Source organism: Neolamprologus brichardi, chromosome 17 (assembly GCF_056152115.1).
Source record: "Neolamprologus brichardi isolate AB-2024 chromosome 17, ASM5615211v1, whole genome shotgun sequence".
In the NCBI taxonomy this organism is placed as follows: Eukaryota; Metazoa; Chordata; class Actinopteri; order Cichliformes; family Cichlidae; genus Neolamprologus; species Neolamprologus brichardi.
In genome coordinates, this window is record NC_142120.1 from 3,101,530 (window position 1) to 3,127,563 (window position 26,034).

Here is a 26,034-nt window from a genome sequence, read left to right on the forward strand (position 1 = left end):
ATGTCCTGTAACACAATGAAATAAAGGTACTGACAAAATCTTAATATGTAATCATTTTTATTCAACACCTTAATGCACGCACACACACACAGCTTCAGTGATCCCTTGCTCTCCTATGTAGCAGCAGGGAATCACCACTCAGAGGAAGAAAATGTAGTTGTGCACCAGCATGATTTCTCTGTGTAAGTCAAGGCAATTTTATTTGTATAGCACACTTTCAGCACAAGGCAATTCAAGGTGCTTTACATGATTAAAATAAAACACAAAAAATAAAACATAAAACACTATAAAAGTAAAATACAAGAAAACATTTACAATAAAACAATTATCAAGACAATAATTTCTATGAAAAAATTAAAACAAACAGGTAGAGAGCCATAATAGGATCAGTTACTCATAAGCAAGTCTAAATAAGTAAGTTTTAATTTTAGACTTAAAAGAGTTCAGTGTCTCTGCAGCTTTATATTTCCCGATAGTGTGTTACAGATGTGAGGAGCATAGAAACTAAAAGCTGCTTCTCCATGTTTAGTTCCGGTTCTAGGGACGGTCAATAAACGAGTGTAAGTCATCACATGACTCTTCATTAGTACAGTTGTGGGGGTTTTAAAACATATTTATAGAGTCTGAGTGAAACAAAGTCCCAACGTGTGAGTATCAAAGTGCTGCTCTGAATATTTTCTGTTAAATATTGTGGCAGAGGTGTGGTCTATGGCTCCACTGCAGGGGAGTCATTTCAGTGACACCGGGCCTGGAGGGAGAGGTGTGTGTGTGTGTGTGTGTGTGGAGTCGGCCGGAAAGCTGCTCCGCAGTGGTGGTGAAAGACAATCTGAGGACAAATCTCTGTTCACAAACATGAAAAGTGTTCAGTGTCGTGACTATAAATCATAATTAATGATAAACAGAATGCCATCAACAGCCCTTTCACTCAAAAATACATAGAATATTTGAACATGCAAACAATTTTAAAAAAAGGTTTAAGTAAGGCGTAAGTGCTTCTGTAACGCACGGCTGGATTGTTGATGAACAGTGGCATGTGACTCGTGGTCTAGTTGACCACAAGTGCAGCGTCGTCACATTTCCTGATCCAACAGACTCAAGTGGATCAGTTCTCCATTTGTGTCCAGCATTATGAGAACTGTCCTCTCTCTTGTTAAAAAGAATATTTTCACAATGGTATATGTGTATTTATGCCCCTGAAGTCTTTTTTTCTGTACTTATGAATATCCAGGAACAAAAAAGAGGCACAATTACAGTAGTTCCCTTTCCCTCAACACAGAGTAAGATGAAGTTAAAGTTTTAAATCAATAAAAAACCATTAGCTGAAAACTAGATTTCGACACTAAAGCTGATTTCTGGAAGTTAATAACAACCCTCTTTAATTGTGACACAATATAAAATAATCTCCATCAAGGTGTTCTCAATAAATGCTGCCATACAGTGTGTTCTGGTCCCATAAATATGCATCACATACTTCTCCTTTAGTCCTCTCCAGTTTTTCTGAAACCTCTAAAAGGACCCTTACTGGATTCAGACGCCTTGGTCGGGAGTCAGACCCCCAACCTGAAGTTGCAAAGGCGTGTTGTGCTGCATGTGCTGCCAGACACTCGTGGAGTGCAGTTAGTTTCTTTAGCCAGCATGAATCATGTCAGGGTCTGGTGATGTCCTTCTTCCATATGCTGTTCGAGTATTGCTCCAACTCAAGGCTTGGAATGGATGCTGTTCTCATATTGTTCCGACACAAACCTTGTTAATCTAGATGATGTCCGAGCTGATATAGCTTCAGTTTTGTCTCTCTTGCTCATATCCCAGGAGTAGCATGTGGGACCTAGGCTGGAAAGTGTACTGGATACACATGCCCTGGCGCAGTATCTTTGCCGTTCCCAGGGCTGCGCTCTTCTGGACAGAGATCTTTGATATCACTCCTGGGATCTGCTGGAGCCACTGGCTCAATTTGGGGGTAGCTGCCCCGAATGCTGCAATTACCACACTAGTACTGTTGCCGTCACCCTCCACATCTTCTCAAGCTCCCCTCTCAGCCCTTGATATTTCTCGGCTTCTAGTGTTCCTTTTTGCTGATGTTGTTATCACTGGGTATAGCTGGGGGGAAACTTTAGGGCAGGGGTGTCAAACTCAAATACACAGTGGGCCAAAATTCAAAACTGGAACAAAGTCGCGGGCTAACGTTAATATTTATTGAAATATATTTATTCCTCCAGATATAAGAATGAATCTTTTCTTATGGACTCAAACACGTTTTGCTGAAAAACCGAATATGGAACAAGCAAAGCTTAATAATAAACAATATATATATTAGCTGTATAATACCAGTAGGCCAGCTCTAATAGTAATTCGGTATGGCTTCGCGGGCCAAATGTAATTAGTCTGCGGGCCAGAGTTTGACACCTATGCTTTAGGGGGATTTAGATAAAGGGGAGAGAGTCATTGAAAACGTATGAAGATAGCCTTTATTTAGTTATTTATTTATAAGTAAATAAGGTGGAAAAACACTAAACACTCACTCAGATCATGATACATGCCATCCAAAGCCCCCAACACACATCTGCGTCATCCACGCATCTATTCCAGTAGAAGAAGCAGGAAGGGCCCAGATGGGTTTCCCATAGCTAAGGGGTGAGAGTCCCAGAGGACCAGAGGTAGTCGACCCCGCTAGAGGCTGGCTGCCCTGGTACGAGCCGAGAACAGGGTCAAAGGGCCACAGGTGCCCAAGAACCACCCGGCAGAGCCATCAAGGAGGTCGTAGCCACCCCAAGCAACCAAGGGAGCGGGTCAGTGACCACACCAGAACATCCAGCTTGCCCCCCAAACCAGCAGCAAACTGGGACAGTGCCCCAAAAACTGCCTGTAGCCCCTCATCCCGGGCAGGGTGTGTGAAACAGGTGTAGGGATTCCCCTTTATAAACTCAGAACCTTTGTTATCACTTGTGGCCACCAGAGGCCGCTGTCCTCCCCAGGAGGGAGCTCATACAGGACTAGCTGAAGTAGCATTTTATGAAAGCAGACAGACATAATGTATCACACAAGAAGGTTTTTTTCTGTTTCTGTTTTTACAATGACGACCCAAACTAATAGTAAAGCAATGCTTTGGTTGTTGCAAATTAAGAGTTTTAACAAGCAGCAGTACACTGAGTCTGTGGGTCAATAACATCCAAAGTGAGGATCATTTCATTGTTTTCTTAATGTTCTGCTGTGGATCAAAGTGTCTGATGGACTGATGTTAGCTAACATGCGGCTGGTGTCACGGCTGGTCAGGCAGGACTTACATGCGGGACTCAGAGCTGTGCATGTAAAGGGAGGCTTATTTACAACAACACCAAGTGAAATATACATATGTACATATTTAAGCGCCTTGAGGTGACTTTTGTTGTGATTTGGCGCTGTATGGATAAAATTGAATTGAATTGAATTACAGTGATGAAGGGACACGGGCTCCAGGAAATCTAGGGGAAGGTGGGGTCCACGTCCACAGTCCTCTTCACACTGTCTGTGACTCACTCGTACTCAATCCACTCCCACGCTGAAACTCACTGACACTCATCCAAGCAGGGTCCACATGAAACAGGCAGTGATCCTGAGGAAACGATCGTTAGGAAAAATCAGGAATCAGGATGAGACTCGGAGATTCACAAAGAGAGCTGGGAGCAATGAACAACAGTCCGCCGTGGCTTTAAGTAGTGGCAGAGCACTCATGCAGCAGGTGAGTGATGATGAGCAGTCGTGGAGATTGAGGCAGGGACCAAGAGGAGGAACGAATCGATATAAATAATATCAATTTGTCTCACAAGAACATATACAACCAATAATAATTCAAACTGCAGACAGTTGTGCGTGTCATTTGCCTAAATGCCCCCAAAACACTGGAAAAAATCTAACATAGACAGACGGTTTGGAAGAATATCGTTTAACGTTTTGAGATCTTTGAAATCTTTAGGGGGGTTGGCGAAATGAGAGAGGAACTGGAAAATAGTGGGATTTCCCTTTAGAAACTCGAAGCCTGTGTTATCGCTCTCCGCCACCAGAGGCCGCTGTCCCCCCTCGTTGTGCTCATGCAGCGGCACGCAGCATCAGCCTGGTCAGAGGCAGCAGAGTGTCGGGAACTCCAGCAGCTCCTCTCTATAAATTTCCACTGAGGCTCTGTTTTTGGGATTCATTCATCCCCGTCAGAGCTGCTGCTCGGTCCGCCCGGACAGGATCTCCTCTTCCATCCACCCGTCCATCCACCTATCCGTGTTCACCTCCCCATCTGCCCAGAAGTGCGCAGCGTCCGCATCTGCACCTCAGAAGGTCAGACACATTATTTTCGATCATCGGACCTGTCAACTTTTTTCTTTCTTTTTTTCCTCTCTTTTCCTCCATTTCTGTCCTCTTGATTTCATCACCGGAGGAATTACTACTGAATTCAGCGGTCACCGGTGAGTCGCCCTGCCGGTGTTTTCTCGTGAGGTGAAATCCCCGCAATATAGAGGCGTGGAAGCGATCAGACTTGTGGTCAGGCCAAGAGGTCTGATATATTAGCAGCTGAGGGAATCCTTTTAAGGAAGCTCGTGTTTCCTGAGGTGAGGTTGAGCCTCATGGGGGGAAAGTCTATCCTAAGTGTTGCTGGGATTACTTTAAATTAACCTTAACCATAGCTTAATGTAATTTAGTCTGTGGACTTAATGACGTGTTGCAAGTTGGAAAAGTCTCGCAAGTCATTTATTTAGGAAATTAAAATGGAGCAATGAAGGAGAAAGCCAGAATCCAGTTTTGTAATACAACCAAAAGAGTTCAGTCTTTATAAATATGCAGTTTCGTGTTACTCTGCTGCTTGATCTCCTTCTCCTTCTCCATTCGCATTCATGGAAAGCCCCGAGTACTGCAGAACAGGCCAAATCTTTATGAGATTTAGGGTCCTGTCGCCCAGCACTTGGTGCCAAACTGGGCAGAAGAAGAGGGGCAAGGAAATGCTGAGTGGCTTTGATATACTGCTTATGCACTTTCAATCAATTCAATCTGGATTGAAGGCTAGATAAGAATAATAATTAATTAATAAATAGTAATAATAATAATGAAAAATAATATGCATGTACTCATTATAATCATAATATTTAAAACAGAGATAAATGTTGCTATATTGGGTTTATAATAGCTTAAATAAGTGTATAATAGTCTGTTTGTAAACAGAGCTGTGAAGCATGCACTATAGTCTCTGCCTTCTGATGAAGCATTGTAACTGGTGCATTTACTAAAAAACACAAGTACAACCGACATACTCTCAGTTTTTGCTACTTAATATCCCTTGAACTGAACTTCCAAGTAGATTATGATTACATAAACACGTGTTAACCTATAAGAAGAAAATCACCGCAACTAGTTACAATGCACTTTAATGTTAACACTAATGCATAGATAACAGCAACACATCATTAACATATTATATAAATTAGTATGATGTCCAGGATGGGGCCATTCTGCATGGTGTTGCTCCTAAGGAAATCTCAGAGTACACACTGACTTATTTGTTAACAGGTCAAATGAGGCCAAACTTATTTACTTTAACTTGAATGAAATTTATTAGAAGAGTTGTGAAGAGTTCTGCTTTTATACTGAGCCACTCCTTCTATTTATGTATCAGGATGATGAACGTGTGACAGATACCCGTCACCCCTGGTTGGCGTTCCAGTGTCATATGGTAGAAATTTTAATATTAAAGCCTGGTCTGGATCGTTACTGAAAATCTAGGTGGCTTTTTTTGGCTCTTACTCAACTAAAAATATAATTTAAACGTTTTCTTAGAGTCAGGGCATTGCAGAAGTATTTTCCTCACTAGTTTCCCTCCAGAGGCTGCGCACCATTTCACTGTATATTCTGATGACAGGCCTGCGGTTTGCCGTCTTTCTATAGCCTGTGGTGCAGCAGGTCTCCTCCCTTGGTTTGGAGCACTGAGGTCTGTAATCTCAGTCAACCACAGCACCACCACCCAGATTCATTTCTCAGGGTAAAAATTACAAAAAGGCCAGCTGGGCACACAGTGGAAAAAAATATATACACGTGCCCAGTTTGACAGTCTGGATGAAGTCCCTGCAGAGCAGAGGTCCACGTGTCAAAATAAGCACACTGCTGCATCCTGGACAGAGGGCATCGACTCCATCAATCATCAGTCTTTGTATTTCTCTGTTAAAGTTTTTGCCTTTCCTGAAAGTAAACAAGAACAGCTTCACAGAAACACTTTGACATCACTGGCTATGTAGCCAATTATGGAAAAGTTTATTAAGACACAGTCTGATGAGGATCACAGGATTTGCTTTCTAATCTTGTAGTCATTTCTAATCACATGCTGTAGTTAGTGCTGACTGTATTTAACCTTTGCTGTACACAGCGAGTTTGTCTTTCGCCTCTTTTATGTTGATTTGTTAAGAATGTTCTAATTAACGTTGAAACTCAATTTAAAGGAATGTTGTAGAAAATACAGAAATTCACTTATTTCGTCTCCTGATGGGGATTAGCTGAGATCGCTCATTTGTACCTATGAAGTCTGGACACCCTTAGCTTAGCTTACTTTAGTTTAGCTTAGCTTACCTTAGCTTACCTTAGCTTAGTTTAGCGTAGCTTAGCTTACCTTAGCTTAGCTTAAAAACAGTCTGGTGCTGTGAATTCCTAAAGCGTTGCCGTTACCATGTGTTGCTCAAAAACTTTCTGAGAATGAAGGCATTCCACCCAGCCAAAAAAAGAAAAGAAAAAAGACCCTTTTCTGTAATAAACTAGATGCATAAAATGGACATAGTTCCTGTGATGCGTCAACGGTAGCATTTTGGCTAGTTAAGACTGGTAGTGTTGCTAGTTAAGACCAGCGGTCCCCAACCTTTTTTGCACCACGGGTCGGTTTAATGTTAGACAATATTTTCACGGACCGGCCTTTAAGGTGTTACGGAGCCCTGCAGGGGACACGGGAGAAAAAAACAAATTAAGACGGACTTTTGCAAGATCTCGCAAAACAAACTCGGGATCTCGCCAAAGTTTTGCGAGATCTCACAAAAGTTTTAGCCGCATTCTTCGGAGGCCGCCAGCTCGAAGCCGACCGGGAGGTCGAGGCATGATGTGCCGGGAAAGCGGTGTTCCTCCCGGCTGTAGTAGGTCTCGACCTCCCGTTAGCTTTGAGATGGTGGGTGTCAGATCCCCGAAAACGTCGGAGCACTTTTGCAAATATGTGATGTCTTGTAAACCGAGCAGGTATCTGACGTTTACACAACTACATTCACGCCTGAAAATATCTTAAAAGTGTATTTTGTGACCCAGAAAGAGTAATATTACAACTAAGTAGCTGCCGCCATTGTTGGAATTCAACTTTTGCGAGAAGTCGCAAAAGTTTTGCGAGATCCTGAGTTAGTTTTGCGAGATATCGCAAAACTTTTGCGAGAAAAGTCCGTCTTAATTTTTTTTTCTTCCATGTCCCCTGCGGGGCTTCGTAAGGTGTCGCAGATAAATACAACCAAATAAAATTATACGACCAAGACAAAAACTGTGGTATTTTGTAAATATAATAATAAACACAAATTCACTGTGTAATTGTGTAACTTTATTAGCAGTGTCCTCCTAAAATCCGGGAAAAGACCCAGGGAAACTGAGTTAACGATAAAAACCCTGAAAATCATAAATTTCACACCCGAGCCTCAACTCTCGCTGCCTGGTACCAAACGACTCACGGACCGGCCCGATTTGTTGGGGACTGCTGGTTAAGACACCAGCAGAAATGCATTTGTAAGCCGTATATATGCAACAAACAGTCAGCTAACAGTACAGAACTTTATCGCTCAAGTATTTTGTACACACACAATTGTGCTCAGGTTACTTCTTTGCTCTCAATGTACACTGCACAATAGGCAACAGACAATACTGACAATAGCAACACAGCACAAATAATAACACACTGGAAGTTTGGCAGATATAATGAACTGCCGGGGACATTTTTGCCCAGCCAGGTTTGGGTAGCACAGGGTGGCTGATCTGGAAATCTGTGTATAACCGTGGTCAAGAATTCCAGATGGTGGAGGGAAGGCCTGGCAGGCGCTCGCTGGATGTAGCTGCCTGTCAGTCAAAGTAAACACATCCGTAACTCTTGTATTCAGATGGATGATTTCCCACAGAGGGCAAATACCTTAAGGAACTGAATTTTTGGCACTTCTAGTTGAACCAAAGATCATTTTTATTAACTTTAGAAAAAGTTGGGCTAGCAGTTTTCACTAGTCTTTACAGCATGCTAGTTAAGCTAGGCTACAGTCATGGTAAAGACTCACTTGTTGAAGTAAATCCAGAGAGCTTTCTTTCCCTCTTCTTTTTTCCCCTTTCCAGATTCAGTTGAGAGGATCACTTCTAACAAGCAGTGATTTGTTATCCAACAACAGTATCAGACTTCAGCTAGCCAGGTTTTTATCAGGTTTTTTGAAAAAGAGCAGAAGAAAAAGAGGAGGCTCCATATTTACAAGAGACAACATGCAAATGCACTTTTGTTAGCGCTGAACGAGTGCAGTGTTAGGGTCAGCCATGCTAGTCACAGCTTGTCTTATCTCTGTACCGCATGCAGGTGAGATGAAGTTGATAGTGGTTACCACGTTTGACACATAAAGGTGGCGAACACACAGGCTGTGGTCTTTCAGAATGTGAGAAAAATTGCTCTTTAAAATGCATCCCTGCTTATCCTGGCTCATAGCTGTTGTTTTTTCTTTCTCTGGCTGATCCTGTGTTTCTTTGACCTTGGATCCATGCTGAAACAACATATCATTTGTTTTTGTCTTGGCAGCCACTGGAATTTGCTCTCTGTCAAAGAAAGCTCTACATGCGTTGAGTAAAATAGAGAGACACCTCAGCCTCACTAAAGCAGATCATCCTGTGAGTTCTTTGCATGACTGAGGTGTGTGCGTGTGTGTGCACATACATGTATGTGTTTGGATGAAGGATGGAGCAGGTGTGGAGGCCATAAAACCATTAGAACATACCATAATAGACCCATTTCTGCAATATACTTACATATCTATATTATTGCTAATATATATTGTAATATATCTATATGATGGCTAAAGCACTTCTGGATGGATGCAAACTGCATTTCGTTGCCCTGTACCTGTGCATGTGCAATGACAATAAAGTTGAATTCTATTCTATTCTATTCTATTCTAATTCTAAAAGGCAAAACAGGAAGACGAATGGCCGAGTCGATAGGGAGACACGTCTCTGTGCTTCTCTTCTTCCTCTCAGTGGTGATTCCCTGCTGCTGCGTGGGAGAGCAAGGGATCACTGCAGCAGTGTGTGTGTGTGTGTGTGGTTACAGCAATGTGTGCGAGATGGGAAACAGAGGGAGAGCAAACACGAGCGTAAAAGTGAGAAACAAGGCAGAACAGCCATACATATTCCCTTCATGTCCTGTTTACATTCGACTGAAGACTTTTCCTTTAGCATCTACTGTCGGTGTAAACACTGTGCATGGAGCTAAAAGAGAAGCTTTTATCTCCCTTTAGAGCGCGGTTGTTATGGACGTTGCTAATTCTTATAGCTAGCATTTGATAGAGTGAATAAGCATTTTAGAAGACAGAGGGTGTGTTTTACAGAAGTAGCAGCAGGTCTGGTGCACAGCTAACTCCAGTATCAGTAGATACTCATGTCCCCTCAAGCAAACTGTCCAGACTTTTATAATGCAGGTGTTAGATAGACACCAATAACAAAACAGATTAGATAGCTCAGATTAGATTAGTGAATGTCTGCCTCGCTATGTTAGCTCTTTCAAAGACTGGCGGCCTGTCACAGTGTACCCCACCTCTCACCCTGGAAGCGTTGGAATGACCGAAACATAATATCCCAGAGGTGTTCTGTTGAATTAGTGTCAGAAAGACTTGGGGGTTATTCAATGGTGTCACTTCCTTTATCTTCTAGGACAGGGGTGGACAACTCCGGGCCTCAAGGGTCGGCGTCCTGCAGGTTTTAGTTATCACCCTTGGTCGACACACCTGAATCAAATATTAGTTCGTTACCAGGCCTCATCAGAACTTCAAGACATGCTGAGGAGGTCATTTAGCAATTTGAATCAGCTGTATCTCCAAAAGTTGATTCTGTTCATCTGGACGTAGCGTTTTGTGGGAGAAACGTTTCGTCACTCATCCAAGTGACTTCTTCAGTCTCAGCTGATTGCAGGTTTCCCCAACCTTATAAACAGTACATTTGCATAATGACTGAAACCAGCCCACTAAAGGAACAATGGGCTAGGAGGTCATGTCACTTGGATGAGTGACGAAACGTTTCTCCCACAAAACTCTACATCCAGATGAACAGAATCAACTTTTGGAGATTTACTTACCTGGATGATTGAGAATGCATCAAGATGAATCAGCTGTACTGGATCAAGGACACATCTAAAACCTGCAGGACCCGGCACTCGAGGCCTGGAGTTGCCTACCTCAGCTGGGCATTGTTGTGCACCACGAGGAATCCAGAACCCACTGCACCGGCATGGGCTCTGACAACGGGCCCAAGAGTTTTATTCTGATAACTAATGGCAGCCATTGCGCTGCAGGTTGTGGTTGCACAGCATGTAGAAGTTTGTGAGTCTCTCCATGGGAAAAATGTCGGTGTCCAACACCTATAAGACCATTCCTGTTTTGGGAGTTTTCTCATTGTTGCCCCTCTCGTGTACCTGTTAGTCATTTCATTAACATCAAAGCAACTGAAACTGATTAACAACTCCTCTGCTACTCCGAGAGATTTAACTGACTTGATGCTAAACTTCCTTTAATTTTTTGAGCGGTATATTATGGTACACAGCAAACTAAGGAAGCAATGAGTCTGTAAACAGACAGCATTTGTTTTTGGTTGTTAGTATAATTTCATATCTGATGGCTCCATATCATAGTGTTTACCTAAAATGCAAAAGATCCCTGCTGCGAGATCAGGATGAGACTGTAAAAAGTCTCCCAACTTAAATATGTGCAACTATGTAAAACCCTGTGAGCAACAGAGTATCCAAAATAAGTTTCTAGCGTTATTTCATATCTGATATTCTACAGAGCTTGTTTAACAGGTGGGATCTAAGTGCCGTTTGATTGTGATTACACTGATAAGCGTACGTGCTGTCAGTTTCACAAAAAAAACCTCGGTTAGATCGCTCGTCTTCAATGCCATGTTTTTGCTTCCTACTATGTCGGACAGACAGAGGGGAGAGACTGTGGTTCCACCATTTATTAAACATAGGACGACCACGTTATCAACATAGATTGCAAAACAGATGGATGTCGCTACAGTGGTGTCACCCACTGGTTTGTCCCGTTTTAAAGCCTTGATGTGACTGCTGTGTCGACACGTTGTTTACTGGAGCAACTAACCAGCCAACTGCTCAGAGTGTCCTTTAAAACAAAGACTAAACAAGATGAACTGAACTGTCTCTAAAAGCAGCCACACACTTAATCAGAACTTTAAGCCTTAATAGCATTTAAATGTGTGGGTCATGTGAAAAATGTACCCCTATACTGTTTGTTTTAAACCAGGCTGTAAACATGATTCCTCTGTCTTAAAGACAAGGGAGTCTAGGACTTGATTTTAGACCCAGCCTTAATGACTCAGTTTAAATGTGGCAGTTTTATTCTAAGCACTCAGGAAATAAAGGGTCAATGTTGCATCACCGAGGCAGTGATATTAATATTGGTTGGAGATGTAATGACACATTTCAAACATGAACAGTGGGAGAATGCCACTCAGGGACAAACCCAGTGATTCATCTTTGTCCTCGAAACTGGCAAACACCACAAACTTAGCCGGGAGGACAGAACACAACGTCATTATTGCTATTACAGCAGCAGCTTTACTCACTGCTTTGACTGCTGTTTGGTTATCGGAGCCACATCAGCAATGACCGAAACTAATATTTAAAGATGCTGGCAGCTGCCGTGACACCACCCGCCGAGTAGGAGACGTAGACGGATGATCGATCTGCACTTGGGTCACGCAGAGCGGCACGCTGTCACACCATATATAGACATATGTGTGTTGCTATGAAGGGGAAAAGGTTAGTTTAAAACATATGTGTGTGTTTAAGCGTCTGCCTGGAGTAAAGAAGAAAACTGGATGCTGGCCACTTAATAATTTCAGCCAGTGTGAAGTTGGGTGTGTGTCAGTGCCAGCAACATATTAACCAAGCACAGCTTTTATTTAACTGGGCACACGAACGTGTGATCCGGTTTCAGCTTTCTCTCATTTTCCTGCTGTAGCTCATTTCAGCCAACAAAGAGCGAGAAGTCCAGACGGATCGTCTGCACTTCATGTAATGTACACAACGGTGACTGACGATAAATCTGTTCAAAAACTCGGCTGACAAACTTCAGCACGCTATAAATGGCTGTCTTAATTATTGAACGGCAAAGTTATGTGGTGTTAAATTAGAGTGTACATTTAAAAATAATTCGCAGAACAAATTACTGTTGTCTCTTCACATCTGCCTGTTCAACATCATTCTGTTGTAGATTTGCTGCTCTGCTTGGGATCATTGTCGTATTGCATGATCCGGGGTTTAGCTGCTGGCCACACATTTGACTCTCGTATACTTGGTGTACGGAGGAGTTCGTGGGTGGCTCGGGGACTGCAAGGTGCCCAGGTCTGGTCTCAAATCATCACCCCTCCATGGACACCTGGCATGAGATCTTTGTGTTTCTTGCTAATTGTGGTGCTGTGCAATATTATTACAGTACCTTGTAGTACCATATCACCCTATTAGAGCACTTCGCTCTCGCTCTGCAGGCCTACTTGTTGTTCCTAGAGTATTTAAAAGTAGAATGGGAGGCAGAGCCTTCAGTTTTCAGGCCCCTCTTCTGTGGAACCAGCTTCCAGTTTGGATTCAGGAGACAGACACTATCTCTACTTTTAAGATTAGACTTCAAACTTTCCTTTTTGCTAAAGCATATAGTTAGGGCTGGACCAGGTGACCCTGAATCCTCCCTTAGTTATGCTGCAATAGACGTAGGCTGCCGGCGATTCCCATGATGCACTGGGTGTTTCTTCTTCACTCACTATGTGTTAACAGACCTCTCTGCATTGAATCATATCTGTTATTAACCTCCGTCTCTCTTCCACAGCATGTTTTTATCCTGTCTTCCTTCTCTCACCCCAACCAATCACAGCAGATGGCCCCGCCCCTCCCTGAGCCTGGTTCTGCTGGAGGTTTCTTCCTGTTAAAAGGGAGTTTTTCCTTCCCACTGTCGCCAAAGTGCTGCTCATAGGGGGTCATATGATTGTTGGGTTTTATGTATTTTTTTTTTAATTAATTAATTTAATTTTTTTTTTAATTTTTAAATTAATTTTAATTTTTTTTAATTAATTAATTAATTTTTTAAATTTTTTTTTAATTAAAATAAATTAAAAAAATTAAGTTATTAAAAAATAACTTAATTTTTTTTTTTTGTGTATTATTGTAGCATCTACCTTACAATATAAAGCACCTTGAGGTTTTTGTTGCTGTGATTTAACGCTGTATAAATAAAATTGAATTGAATTATTGCCACTATTGCCATCCATAAGTCTTATGATTTGTTCAGATCGAACTTTACAAACCTAAGCTGTGTTTACATGTTCTGACCCTATGTTCTGTAAAACCTTCCAAAAAAGCCACACTTGCTCAGTGTTTTTCTAATTCTACTGTCGTGGACTTTAACATTCAACATGCTAACTGAGGCCTGTAGAGTCTGAGATGTAGCTCTTGGCTTATTACACTTTCTCTGAGCATGGCACAGTCTGACCTTTGAGTAACTGGGGAGACTGTCACTTTCACGAGTTTTTTCACCTCATGTTGTATCAAAGCTGACTAACACACAGCAGGATTAACGGAGGCGTCGCTCCTCCTGATCACTGGCATCAGGTGACTGTGAGAGCTGGAGATGTTGGTTCCTACAGCAAGCCAAGATCTTACTTTGAGTATCATTGCACGGGTGGCAGGTATACAGAATAGTGATTACTTCAGTGTCCATGTGTTGAAGTGTCCAAAGACAGTCAGGCTGAAAAATAAAGGTAGCACCTTCCCACCTGCTGCACCTTTAACTGTGGCTTGTGGTTGACAAGCTGCACCTCTGCACTGCAGCACGTTAGAATAAAGGATTTGCAAACAGATAATGTCGACTTTGTGACTAAGCTGTATGTTTTTCTGCACATGTCGTCGCTAAACTGCAGCGCAGTGAGAAAAAATGAAAATTATCTTTAGCTGCAGCTGCCCAGCCAAACACAGCATGACTCCCCACATAAACCTGGGGTGTTACATTCTCTCTGTCAGCATTGGTGCTAATGGGAAACGCACCAGTCTCCTGCTAGTTTGTCCCAGGATTGCTGTGAAGTCATCAAGCTAAGATTTGAATTAAAGCTTTGTCAGTATCCGTTTGTTCTCAGGTTAAAGGTCCGAGTGGAATCCAGGAGAAAAACAGAGTGATCAGGCCAGAAGTTTAGAGTCAATCACCAGGAGAGACAGCGCCACAGCTGCTTGTTTTCTTATTAAACAGACGGGCGTGTGGCTGTTTAATCTGGCTGTGCTGCTGTTTTCTTTTTCAATGGATGATTTCAGATCTCGGTGTTCTCCCCCCCTCTCTCCTGTCTTTTTCACTTCACATTTTTCATGCACCAACATAAAAAACATAGCCTGGGTAGATCAACAGCCTAAAAAAAGATGGACGTGACTGTCCAACATTCACTTCACTATGTTGGAAATGAAAGCCTCTGTTCTCTCCTGTGGAGGTACAGTGAGAGGTGTGTGAGGGCCATCACCTTCAGATGATTAAAGCTCTATAGACTGATGACAGCAGCAGGAAGGTTGCAGTGTGCATTTCATCCTCAGTGACTGCTGATGGATTAATAAAGTGTTTTAAAGCTGGTATCTCATTTTTTTCACTTTCATTTTGACTTTTGAATTCAGCCCTCTCTCTGCATGTTGATCATTTTCATTTCCATCAAACGATGTGGCATCTTTTCATTTCTAACACATTACAAAGTCAATATCAGTGTAGAAATCCGGCATGATTCTTTTCCACTGAGAGCTGACATGTTTTCACATCGTTTCATTCATTTTTTGAGTAAGTGAATCAGCCTTTCTACTGATATTTTCGTTAACCTGTGCACAATGAACTCATTTTTAGACTGAACTTGATCATTTCAGTACCAAAAATTGCAAAAAAAATAAATAAATAAATTAAAAAAAAGGAAGAAAGAAAATGCTTTGGTCCTGAATTTGTGGCCATCTTCTTAAAAGAGCTGCTAGCATCACAATCTTCATGCTATCTATGCAACCTTGTCCACATAAAATCAGGTTTTTATATTTATTTGCAAGTAATGATGTGACACTGATGTATGAATTATTTCATTTTATTTGCTAAAACTATTTATTTCCTTTCAATTACATTCAGTCAGAGTCTGCTACTTCTGCTAGCTTCCTTGAACACTTTCTCTGTGACTCACTTCTGCTGGTGGAAATGTTTCGCGAAATCTGCAGTGGAGCTAAACGTAGACGCATTACCTCGTCTCCTCAGACGCTGCTTCCTGGATGGAGGATGTTCGGGGCTGACCTCGGAGATCACTGACTGGCTCGCTGAGCTTCTCTCGTCACAGCTGCTGTCATGGCCAAAAGCCCGGAGGTGAAGCTGGCCGTCTTCGGCAGAGCCGGGGTGGGAAAGTCAGGTAAACATCAGTGTGTGCTTGTGTGTGTTTGTGTACACTCGAGCTCTAACAAAGAACTGTTTTACTGTGCGCACACTTTTAGTTCTTCGAGTGGCTCAAACTAATATATTCAACAACTTCACCACAGGACTCGGTGCATAAATCTCCTTCCGCCTCATTAATGTTGCCATATTGTGTCTTCATAGTTTGTGCTTTCCAGTGTTTTCCCTCCATCGTCCCTTCAGGATTTTTATGCTTGCTGTAAAAATCATACTGACTTTGTTTGCATCGTCACCAATGCAGTAGGTGGTTGTTATCAGTCTGGCTTAAAAGCCTTCATCCCCGCAGATAAGTAAGTTGAGTCATCATCATCTGCTTTCAGCTTTCCTCCATAAGCTGCAGCCACTCACGCTCAGCTGGCACCGTGTACGTTTTCTCTGCAATAAAACAGACCATGTGTTTCCCGTTGGCGGCAAATCAAGCCTGATTGCTTCTATGTAGCAATCAGATGTTAGAAAACAGGCCTTGGCGGGATCTCGTCTGTGTTAAAGGAGGCCATTAAAATGTCGTTGGAGGTCAATTCAAGTGCTGCACTGAGACGTATAACGACTGAGGAGCTCATAGCCTCCAGCTGGAAGGAGTGCAGCTCCGAAGCACGTCAGTGAGGATGATGGCATCTGACGTAAGTCTGGGTTCTTCTTCAGAACCTTGAAGCTTGAATCTGCTGCTTCTTTCCATGAACTAAAAAGTGTGATGTTGGTGCTGGAAGCTCATCATTTCATCAAGTTTTATCCCCCCCTGCAAAAAAAATATATATCAGGGAGCTGATATCTGTCCATGTCAATCACACTGCTGCAGTTCCCGTCTTTTACTGCGACTTTCTGTTTTGTAGAAGCTGTCTTGTCATTCACATTCAAACTTCTGGAAATAAGATTAATGTTCCGGCTTCTGTCCGTAATGTATGAACATGTCACTGCTCATTTTCTCCAAGAAAAAAACAAAACAAAAAGCACCTCATTGATAACTTTTCCAACAGCTGCAAACAGTTACTGCTGATTATTTCCTGCAGTGTTTCACACGTATTTTGACAGTCACACAACTGTCAAAATACGTGTGAAAAAGCTGATGGAAACAGATAAAATAGTACAAAAAAAAAAAAAATTCACAGCAGTTTGTGAAATGCTTGCAAGATGTAATATATTGAGTCCTGTGCCTGGATAGAAAGCCATGACCATGCAATCTTTATGTCCCAATGAATCGCAAGTCACAGCTGTCACAACAGTTTCAATAGAAGCCTTCAGACACTCAGGACTTATTTATATTTTTACTCATGAGAACCTAAGTGGTAAAGGCACAAAAATGTGTCTTTTAGTTTTAAAACTAAAGTTGTCCAAACTTTAAAGAAAAAAAACTCTTTATTTGTAGCAATTTTGTGATTATTTCTCGCCTTGCCATAAGACTAGGCTGCAAAGTCTGCAGCCATGCTAACACAACTGTGTTTTGGCTCAAATGAAATAGAGGCTGGTCAGTGACCCCCTTGCAACCTCGGCTTGCTAGAGAAAAATCCATATTCCCTGAATAGTTGGCGAGTGGTTGCTGGAGGTTTCCTCCAATGCACCAAAACCTCCCTGTATTTGCTTTCGTCGGCAGATTGCAACAGTTACGTCTGCAACCTCCATGCAATTTCCAAGTGTCTGCAGCAATGGAGCATTTAGCTTTATGAATCACCTGCAGAGAAAATGTTGGGCCTTAACACTGCAACCAACACAAAGAGAAAACACTGGGGCTTGGGTGCAACTTTAACTTTGTAGGCAAACTTTCTGTTCCCAGTTTGCGTTGCATTTTTCAAACTTTCTGCTTGGTGAGCTGAGCCGGTTTTTGATTCAGCACTATATACAAGACTACAAGACTTGACTACTGTAACAGCCTGTTTACTTGTCTAAACATGAAAGGGCTAGCCCGCCTACAGGTTGTTCAAAACTCTGCAGCGAGACTACTGACCCGCTCGAACAAGGGTGCTCATATGACCCCTGTTTTAAAGTCGCTGCACTGGCTACCAATCAGATTCAGGTTCCATTTTAAAATTCTAGTTTTAACTTTTAGAGCATTACAGAGACAGGCACCCCCCTGCATTGCTGATCTGATACCTCCACTCGTAACCAAAACCTTTTAGTGGTCCCCCACACTCGTTTTAAAACCCGAGGGGACCGATCTTTCCAAGCTGTTGCACCCAGATTGTGGAATGCACTTCCCCTATTTCTACGGGGTTTGGACTCAGTGGAGATCTTCAAAAAGCAGCTAAAGACATTTTTATTTCAAAAAGCTTTTAATTAGACCAGGGTTTTTATGATGTATTTTATGACTGTATTATGTTTTTACCTAGTAAAGCACTTTGTGACATATGTCTGTGAAAGGTGCTATATAAATAAAGTTTACTTACTTACATATACCTCTTTACACTCTAGTGGCTACCAGCAACCTCCAGCAACCAATTCAATTCAATTCAACTTTATTTATATAGCGCCAAATCACAACAAAAGTCGCCTCAAGGCGCTTCATAGATACAGAGAAAAGCCCAACAATCATATGACCCCCTATGAGCAGCACTTTGGCGACAGTGGGAAGGAAAAACTCCCTTTTAACAGGAAGAAACCTCCGGCAGAACCAGGCTCAGGGAGGGGCGGGGCCATCTGCTGCGACCGGTTGGGGTGAGAGAAGGAAGACAGGATAAAAGACATGCTGTGGAAGAGAGACAGAGGTTAATAACAGATATGATTCAATGCAGAGGTCTGTTAATACATAGTGAGTGAGAAAGGTGACTGGAAAGGAAAAACTCAATGCATCATGGGAATCCCCCGGCAGCCTACATCTATTGCAGCATAACTAAGGGAGGATTCAGGGTCACCTGGTCCAGCCCTAACTATATGCTTTAGCAAAAAGGAAAGTTTTAAGCCTAATCTTAAAAGTAGAGATAGTGTCTGTCTCCCGAATCCAAACTGGAAGCTGGTTCCACAGAAGAGGGGCCTGAAAACTGAAGGCTCTCCCTCCCATTCTACTTTTAAATACTCTAGGAACAACAAGTAGGCCTGCAGAGCGGGAGCGAAGTGCTCTAATAGGGTGATATGGTACTACAAGGTCATTAAGATAAGATGGGGCCTGATTATTTAAGACCTTGTATGTGAGGAGCAGGATTTTGAATTCAATTCTGGATTTAACAGGAAGCCAATGAAGGGAAGCCAAAACAGGAGAAATATGCTCTCTCTTTCTAGTCCCTGTCAGTACTCTTGCTGCAGCATTTTGGATTAACTGAAGGCTTTTCAGTGAGTTTTTTGGACATCCTGATAATAATGAATTGCAGTAGTCCAGCCTGGAAGTAATAAATGCATGAACTAGTTTTTCAGCGTCACTCTGAGACAGGATATTTCTAATTTTAGAGATGTTGCGCAAATGGAAGAACGCAGTCTTACATATTTGTTTAATATGTGCGTTGAAGGACATATCCTGGTCAAAAATGACTCCAAGGTTCCTCACAGTGTTACTGGAGGCCAAGGTAATGCCATCCAGAGTAAGAATCTGGTTAGATACCATCTTTCTAAGCTTTTCAGCGCCGAGTACAATGACCTCAGTTTTATCTGAGTTAAGAAGCAGAAAGTTAGTGGCCATCCAAGTCTTTATGTCTTTAAGACATTCCTGCAGTTTAACTAATTGGTGTGTGTTATCTGGCTTCATGGACAGATAGAGCTGGGAGTCATCTGCATAGCAGTGAAAATGTATGCTATGTCTTCTAATGATGCTGCCTAGGGGAAGCATGTATAATGTAAACAGAATTGGTCCTAGCACTGAACCCTGTGGAACTCCATAATTAACCTCAGTGTGTGAAGAGGACTCTCCATTTACATGCACAAATTGGAGTCTATTAGATAGATATGATACAAACCACTGCAGTGCAATACCTGTAATACCTACAGCATGTTCTAATCGCTCTAATAGGATATTATGGTCAACAGTATCGAATGCTGCACTAAGGTCAAGAAGGACAAGCACAGAGATGAGTCCATTGTCAGAGGCCATAACCACATGCCAGCCAGTTGCAGAGTATACACTTAGTAACCCTAGTAACCACAGGTCACTAACCAGGCTCTAGACCTATCGAATGGGGTTTAAAAATCAGTTCCACAGCTACCTCCAACAACCTTTAGCAACTTGTCAGAGATTGTTCCTCAGCGACCAGAGGTTGCTCTGTTCTCTGGCTGATTAGTCTCTGGGCCTGTGTGAATGTGGTTTCTATTTACGCTGATTCTTATTGAGTGGGTTAGCATTTGTCATTTGTACTCAAATCAAAGTGCAGTTGATGGTGTATTGGAGTCAGCTGAGAACAACATACATTATGTCATTCTGGCCAGTCAGTGGTTTACTCAAGATATCAGTACAACTGCAGCTCATTATAACTCTGAAAGAGAAGTCACAGCTCACTGAAGTCAGATGGTTTCATCCTTTCAGACTGACTGTGAAAAACTTCTCGAGGAGTCTGATAAGGGGAATATTTCAGCGAGGACTGAGCTATAGAACTTTCTCACAGGCCTTTTCCAGAGTTTTGGTGGAGTGCTCGTCTCCTAAGTTGTTGTCTAAAGTGTAGAAGAACAGAAAATTGTAACAAGCTTGAGAACAATGAGATTGATGCTCCTTCTGGTGACAAAGCCACTTGCTCAATGAAAGGTTTCTTCCTCTCTCACGTGGACATTTGATCTTCACGTGGACAGCTGCAGCTTTGTATTTGCCTGATCCTCGTGTCACCAGCATGTCTCCCTTTTGCTTTATTTGAATGTACAAAAACAGAGCACAGCATGACAACAGCCATTGTTGCCACATCTGATGCTTCGCGTAGCCCTGGTGATCCTTTCAGCAATGAGCGGCTCTCATCTAAACATAGGCGTTCACTGGAAACTGGCAGATGCTATCAGATCAATCAGTTTGCTTCTCAGTGGGAAACATCTGCATTTGGGCAATAAATTACGCTCCCCCTGCGCGCACAGTGTAACAGGGAGGAAAAGCAAAATAACAACGTTAAGCAGATTTAATATGTTGTTGTGGAGCTGTACTGTGAACTTCGTAAATCTCTTATCAATGCAGTTTAGCTAAAAGCTTTGAAACACAAGGTTGTGAACCCTCAGTTCAGTCTTTAACCTACCTGAAGTGTGTTCAATCACTAAATTCCATCTTTGTGCTGCATTTTTGTTTGTTTGTTCAAATTGCTATCAATTCAACCAACGAAAACCTTCAACAGTTTGCAGTCCTTCTGATTCCAAACACTTTAACAGCTTTAGATTTCTGATACTTAGTTTAACTTGGAAAAAAATGTCGGGTATCAGTGTTTCATCTTTACTTTGGACAGCAGTACCGGTGTTATCTTCACTTTAGCTGTGATTATTCCGAATAATCAGCAGCAGACCTCTGGGGTGTCTCAAAATAGTTTGATGGGGTTCGAGGCTCCCTGTGAGGGTCTGACTTGGACTCCTGCAGAGAGATCGAGCTCCAATAAAGAGCTGAGTGTGTTAAGTCTGGCTCTTCTAGCAGTTTGCAGTCTTTTGGTTTATTGACTCAGCAGACGTAGGGCGGAGTGGAGTGAGAAAATAAGACCCATTTATCCAATTGCTGTGCCTTTAACTTAGTCCCTACTATACAAACACACACACACACACACACACACACACACACACACACACACACACACACACACACAAATACAAAAGAACACACAAATAGCAGATGCTGTGAGCTCTCTCAGCTCCTCTGCAGCAGGCTTTTCAGTAGTTTTGTCAGAGTGCAGCACATCAAGTAAATATTCTGTTCAATGAGCTATTTCTGACTTTTAATACATGCTGTATTAGGAAAAACACGGCAGCAGATTATTATGTTTAACACTGCAGAGAACATCAGTCAATATCTGAGCGTAGAGGCACTCTACTGCTGCCTCGCCATCTTTCAACAGTTCTATTGTATAGAGAGAGGACTCACAGCAGAAATGACTTCCAGGCTCTTTGTTGCACTGACAGATTGTTACAGTTATAATAAATTTTAGAATATTACAGAGAGGACCTTTGCCTGAGATTGTGTCTGTTCATATTAACATTGATTGAGCCTTACCAAGAGTTGGGAGTTCGTCTTGTAATCGGAAGGCTGCCGGTTCGAGCCCCGGCTTGGACAGTTGTGTCCTTGGGCAAGACGCTTCACCCGTTGCCTACTGGTGGTGGTCAGAGGGCCCGTGGTGCCAGTGTCCGGCAGCCTCGCCTGTGTCAGTGCGCCCCAGGGCGGCTGTGGCTACAATGTAGCTGCCATCACCAGTGTGTGAATGAGTGGATGACTGAATGTGTAAAGCGCTTTGGGGTCCTTAGGGACTAGTAAAGCGCTATACAAATACAGACCATTTACCAATATTGCCATTAAAGCTGCCCTCAAATAAATGAGACTAGAATGGATTAGCCAGCATTTATAACCACATTAATCAGTATTCACATTTATGCTCATTCACACTACAACAAAGTGCTTATATAATTTTAAACAATTAAATGACTAATATAGAATTTATTTTGTATTGCAAGGAACAAAAAAATAAATAAAAAATAAAAATAAAAATAAAAAATAAAAAAATCACAAAATTAACAAAAATATGCTGTTTTTAAAAAAACCCTCAGACAGATTTCATCATGTCCGATACCGATATCATAAATTTGGATATCTGCACTCAAAAAAATAATTCATTGGATGAACGTAATTTTATCTTGCCACTTATATTCCATCTAAACAAATCCTGTTATATTAATCCATCTTGATTGTGTTGTGTCAACACGATATATGTGTGTAGGTTTAACATAATATTGATACAATCAATCAAACATGATACAATCCTGTAAGAGTGGCTGGATCCAGGCAACTAACCGCTCTTACTAGATTGTATGATGTCATCTCAACAAGAACAAATTAAGTTGCTGAATTTCATGCAGATGCTACATGATTTAGTTACGTTCACCATAGAAACATGAAATTATTTAGTTCAAATTAATTTCAAAGTTTGGATCTTATACATGTAACAACCACCCAATTTCATTTTTTTGAGTGTGCCGATACCGATATGAATCCAATATAGTGTTTTTTAATCAATAAAACTGTTTTTTTAATATCTTGCTGCTTTTTGTATAAGTTCATACTCAAGTGTTGGATCAAGGACACATCTAAAACCTGCAGGACTCCGGCCCTCGAGGCCTGGAGTTCGACACCTGTGCCTTTGGCAGTATTATTAAAAGGCGGATCGTACATTTTCATTGCTATGCCAATGATACTCAGCTTTTTCTATCCATGTCGCTAAGTTTAGATAAAACTGAGGTTACTGTACTCTGCCCTAAAGTTTTAGAAATATGGTATCCCCAGTAACACTGTGAGGAAGTAATTTCTGATATGTTCCTGCCTTCTTTCAAAATTTGGAAAGTCTCCGAGTGAAAACGCTTCTAGACTGTTCTATTGTAATTCATTATTATCAGGCGGTCCTAAAAGAAACTCCCTGAGAAGCCTTCAACTGATCCAAAAGGCTGGAGTGGGAGAACTGGCAGGGACTAGAGAGCAGATTTCTCCCACACTGGCTTCTCTTCATCGGTGTCTGTTGTCCTGTCCTCCTCCTTGAGTCTCATCCTGCCAGAGCTTTCTTCTTGTGAAAAGGGAGTTTTTCCTTTCCACTGTTGCCAAGTGCTTGCTCATAGGGGTCATCTGGTTGTTGGTGTATAATTGTAGGGTCTTAACCTTACAATATAAAGTGCCTTGAGGTGATCATTGTTGTGACTTCAGCCTAGTGTAGCGTAAATGTTTCAGTCCTCATATAAAAAGCAAAGTTAGTACTAAAATGATGTTTACTAGTATCATTGCCTTTGTCATCTTCATAAGCTGATCGTGTGCTCTGTTCCTTCTGCTGTGAATGTGCTGCCAGTAATTACTAATAAACAAGGCTGGCTTTCACTGATTCTGTCTGTTTAGATAGCATTCACGTTAACAGAGGGAAATGTGCTTTGAAACTTCTCTGGAAATTCTTTCGGAAAGTTAACTTCAAGGCGTGTGAAGCGCCAGCTCGTAAAAACTCTCGTCTCGTCACTCCTCAAACACGCCGCCTTCCCCTCCTCTCGCTGGCCTGTCTGACAGCCAGACAGCAGAACAAAAACAAAGGAGGGAGCTAAAATGTGTCTGCTTCTGAAATACCACTTGCTTACCACATTCAATGCCAAGAAGAGGACCTGATGTATGGTCTGGAGATGTAAACAGACATTCAGAGGGCGGACAGGGGAGACGAGGCCACAAAAACAAGACACTACTGTGTTGGACTCTGTGAAAAACTACTGTAAAAAGATTATTTGGTATTGTTTTTTTCTTTTTGCAGAAAAACAAAATATGGATTAGATGTTGTAACACTTACAGTAATATAAGTGTGATCTGATTTTGAAACAAACCTGGTAAAGATGGCACAGTGCGGTGGCCATGCTGCTTCCAAAATCAACTGCTTGTGATTCCTGCTGGGTGAAATGAAATACCTGGAGAGTGATCAAATAACTCACCAGTTATTTGACATCCATCAATGATGCTTGTGTGTACCTCCTCACATTGCACGGTCGAGCTATTTCCGAGGGTGCAGAAGCAGAAGGGCGCAAATTGCCTGTCCTGCTGCTCGAGCTTCCGGCCACATCCTCAGCCTTTGACAGCTGACAGCCCAAAGCTGTGAAGCTGACTGGATATTTGACTCCTCCTGATTGCTTTCTCCGTGCCGGACCCAGTGAGCAGCCATATGGTGTGACTCATAGCATGCATTTTGCCCCAGAACAAGTGCTCTAATCTGTGGGTCGGAAGTAGATTTGACTGGTTTTAGATAAGAGATCTGAAAAGGTTCCCAAATGGCTTTTAGAGTGTGAGTGATGTGCTGTGCAAAGCGCTAAGTGACTTTTATGCACTTGAATATGTTGCATAAGAGTTGATCAAACTTCAAAGCTTTATTCTTTTAAATTGGGCTTATTTGCTCAGCAAGCCAGTCCTCTCATGTTTAGGTGAAAAGTCAAGTAGGTGCTCACGAACATGCAGCCGAGGTCAGGTGCTTAAAAAAAGTTATCAAGGTCACCAGACAGCAGGAACGTCCAGTAAATAATACATGACTTTAATTTCTCACAGTGTGTTAGATTAACCCTTTAAAACCGGTCGGAGCAGCACGCTCTGTTTTGCGTAACTATTTTTAAATCCCGGTAGCTCTGCAACCACGTAAGCTAGCACAATAATATTTTTTGCATATGAAACCGGAGGAGTTGTACTTACATCTTATGCCATCAGCTTGTCCTCGGTCACAGTTTCCTTCCACATATAGCTTTGCAAAAACTGCATAAAAAGCGCTTGCAGCAACAAAAACATAATATTCCAGAAACACGCTTTGCCGATCCGATCAGCTGTTCGTAACACTTCCTACATTGGAATAGACGTCAGCGTGAACTATCGCATGTCCGCCATGACCTGCCCGAAACCGGAAGTGACGTCATTTTCGCGGAAATGTAGTTTTTTTACCGTCCAGGCCTCAATGAGCCTATACTGGTGTTTTTAAAAGTTATGTTTGACTTTATGACTTTGTGTGTCGTTTCTGGGATGCTTAGGACTCATATTGCACTGCTGGAAATAGTTTATTTTGATGCATATGCTGCTTTTCTGCAAATTTGCATTATAATATTTATTTTCGTTTTTCCTGCAGTATATAAAAATTGGTGTATTTCAAAAATAAAACTATGAAGACACTCAAAATAAGTTTCCTGTGGTGGGAAACTATTTTGTGCAACTTTTTTGTATTTACAATTTTGAGGGATAAGCCTCTTAAATTTCTCTAACTAGAAATAAATGTTAAAAAAACAAAAACGATTTTCAATTTTTTTGTAGTTTATTGCACTTTTTTGCAATTTATGTAATTACTATGCACTTAATGCATACATATTATTAAAATCTAGGCTGTAATGGTTGTATTGATGTATATCAACTTGAAATGCTCCCAAAAATGGCTCCACAGCATGTAAACATATAATATAAGCTCTGGCGGACTTGGTTCTATGGTAGGTCTTAAAGGGTTAATAAGTCTGCACTGTTGTGTTCCCAGAATCTGATTGAAGTAGAAAATGAGTATGGCGCCTTAATGCACAATTTCATATGTGGAGACCAAAACAGAGCTAAAGGAGGTGAATCTTGGGCTCTTAGCAGATAGCAAGGAACAAAATGTCCAAATGAAAGAAAAAACTAAGTGATTGCCAAGAGTCAGGTTGTTCTTTAGTGATTGCCCTGATTGAGGTGATTTTAAAACACTAGCATTCG

General features: G+C 41.8%; 1 protein-coding gene across 2 annotated transcripts in view; it reads left to right on the top strand.

Annotated features, from left to right (window-relative positions):
- The first annotated feature begins 4,089 nt into the window (after window positions 1-4,089).
- Window positions 4,090-26,034, top strand: part of rerg (RAS-like, estrogen-regulated, growth inhibitor) — a 59,854-nt gene continuing 37,909 nt past the window's right edge. Inside the window, exons 1-2 of one of the 2 annotated variants that reach the window (XM_087830517.1) lie at window positions 4,090-4,302; window positions 15,537-15,684. In XM_087830517.1, coding sequence (XP_087686643.1) covers window positions 15,624-15,684 — 61 coding nt within the window. In that variant the 5' untranslated portion in view covers window positions 4,090-4,302; window positions 15,537-15,623. Of the gene's footprint in view, window positions 4,303-4,342; window positions 4,431-15,536; window positions 15,685-26,034 lie in introns of those variants that run through there. The other variant, XM_087830518.1, reaches the window with a different exon arrangement.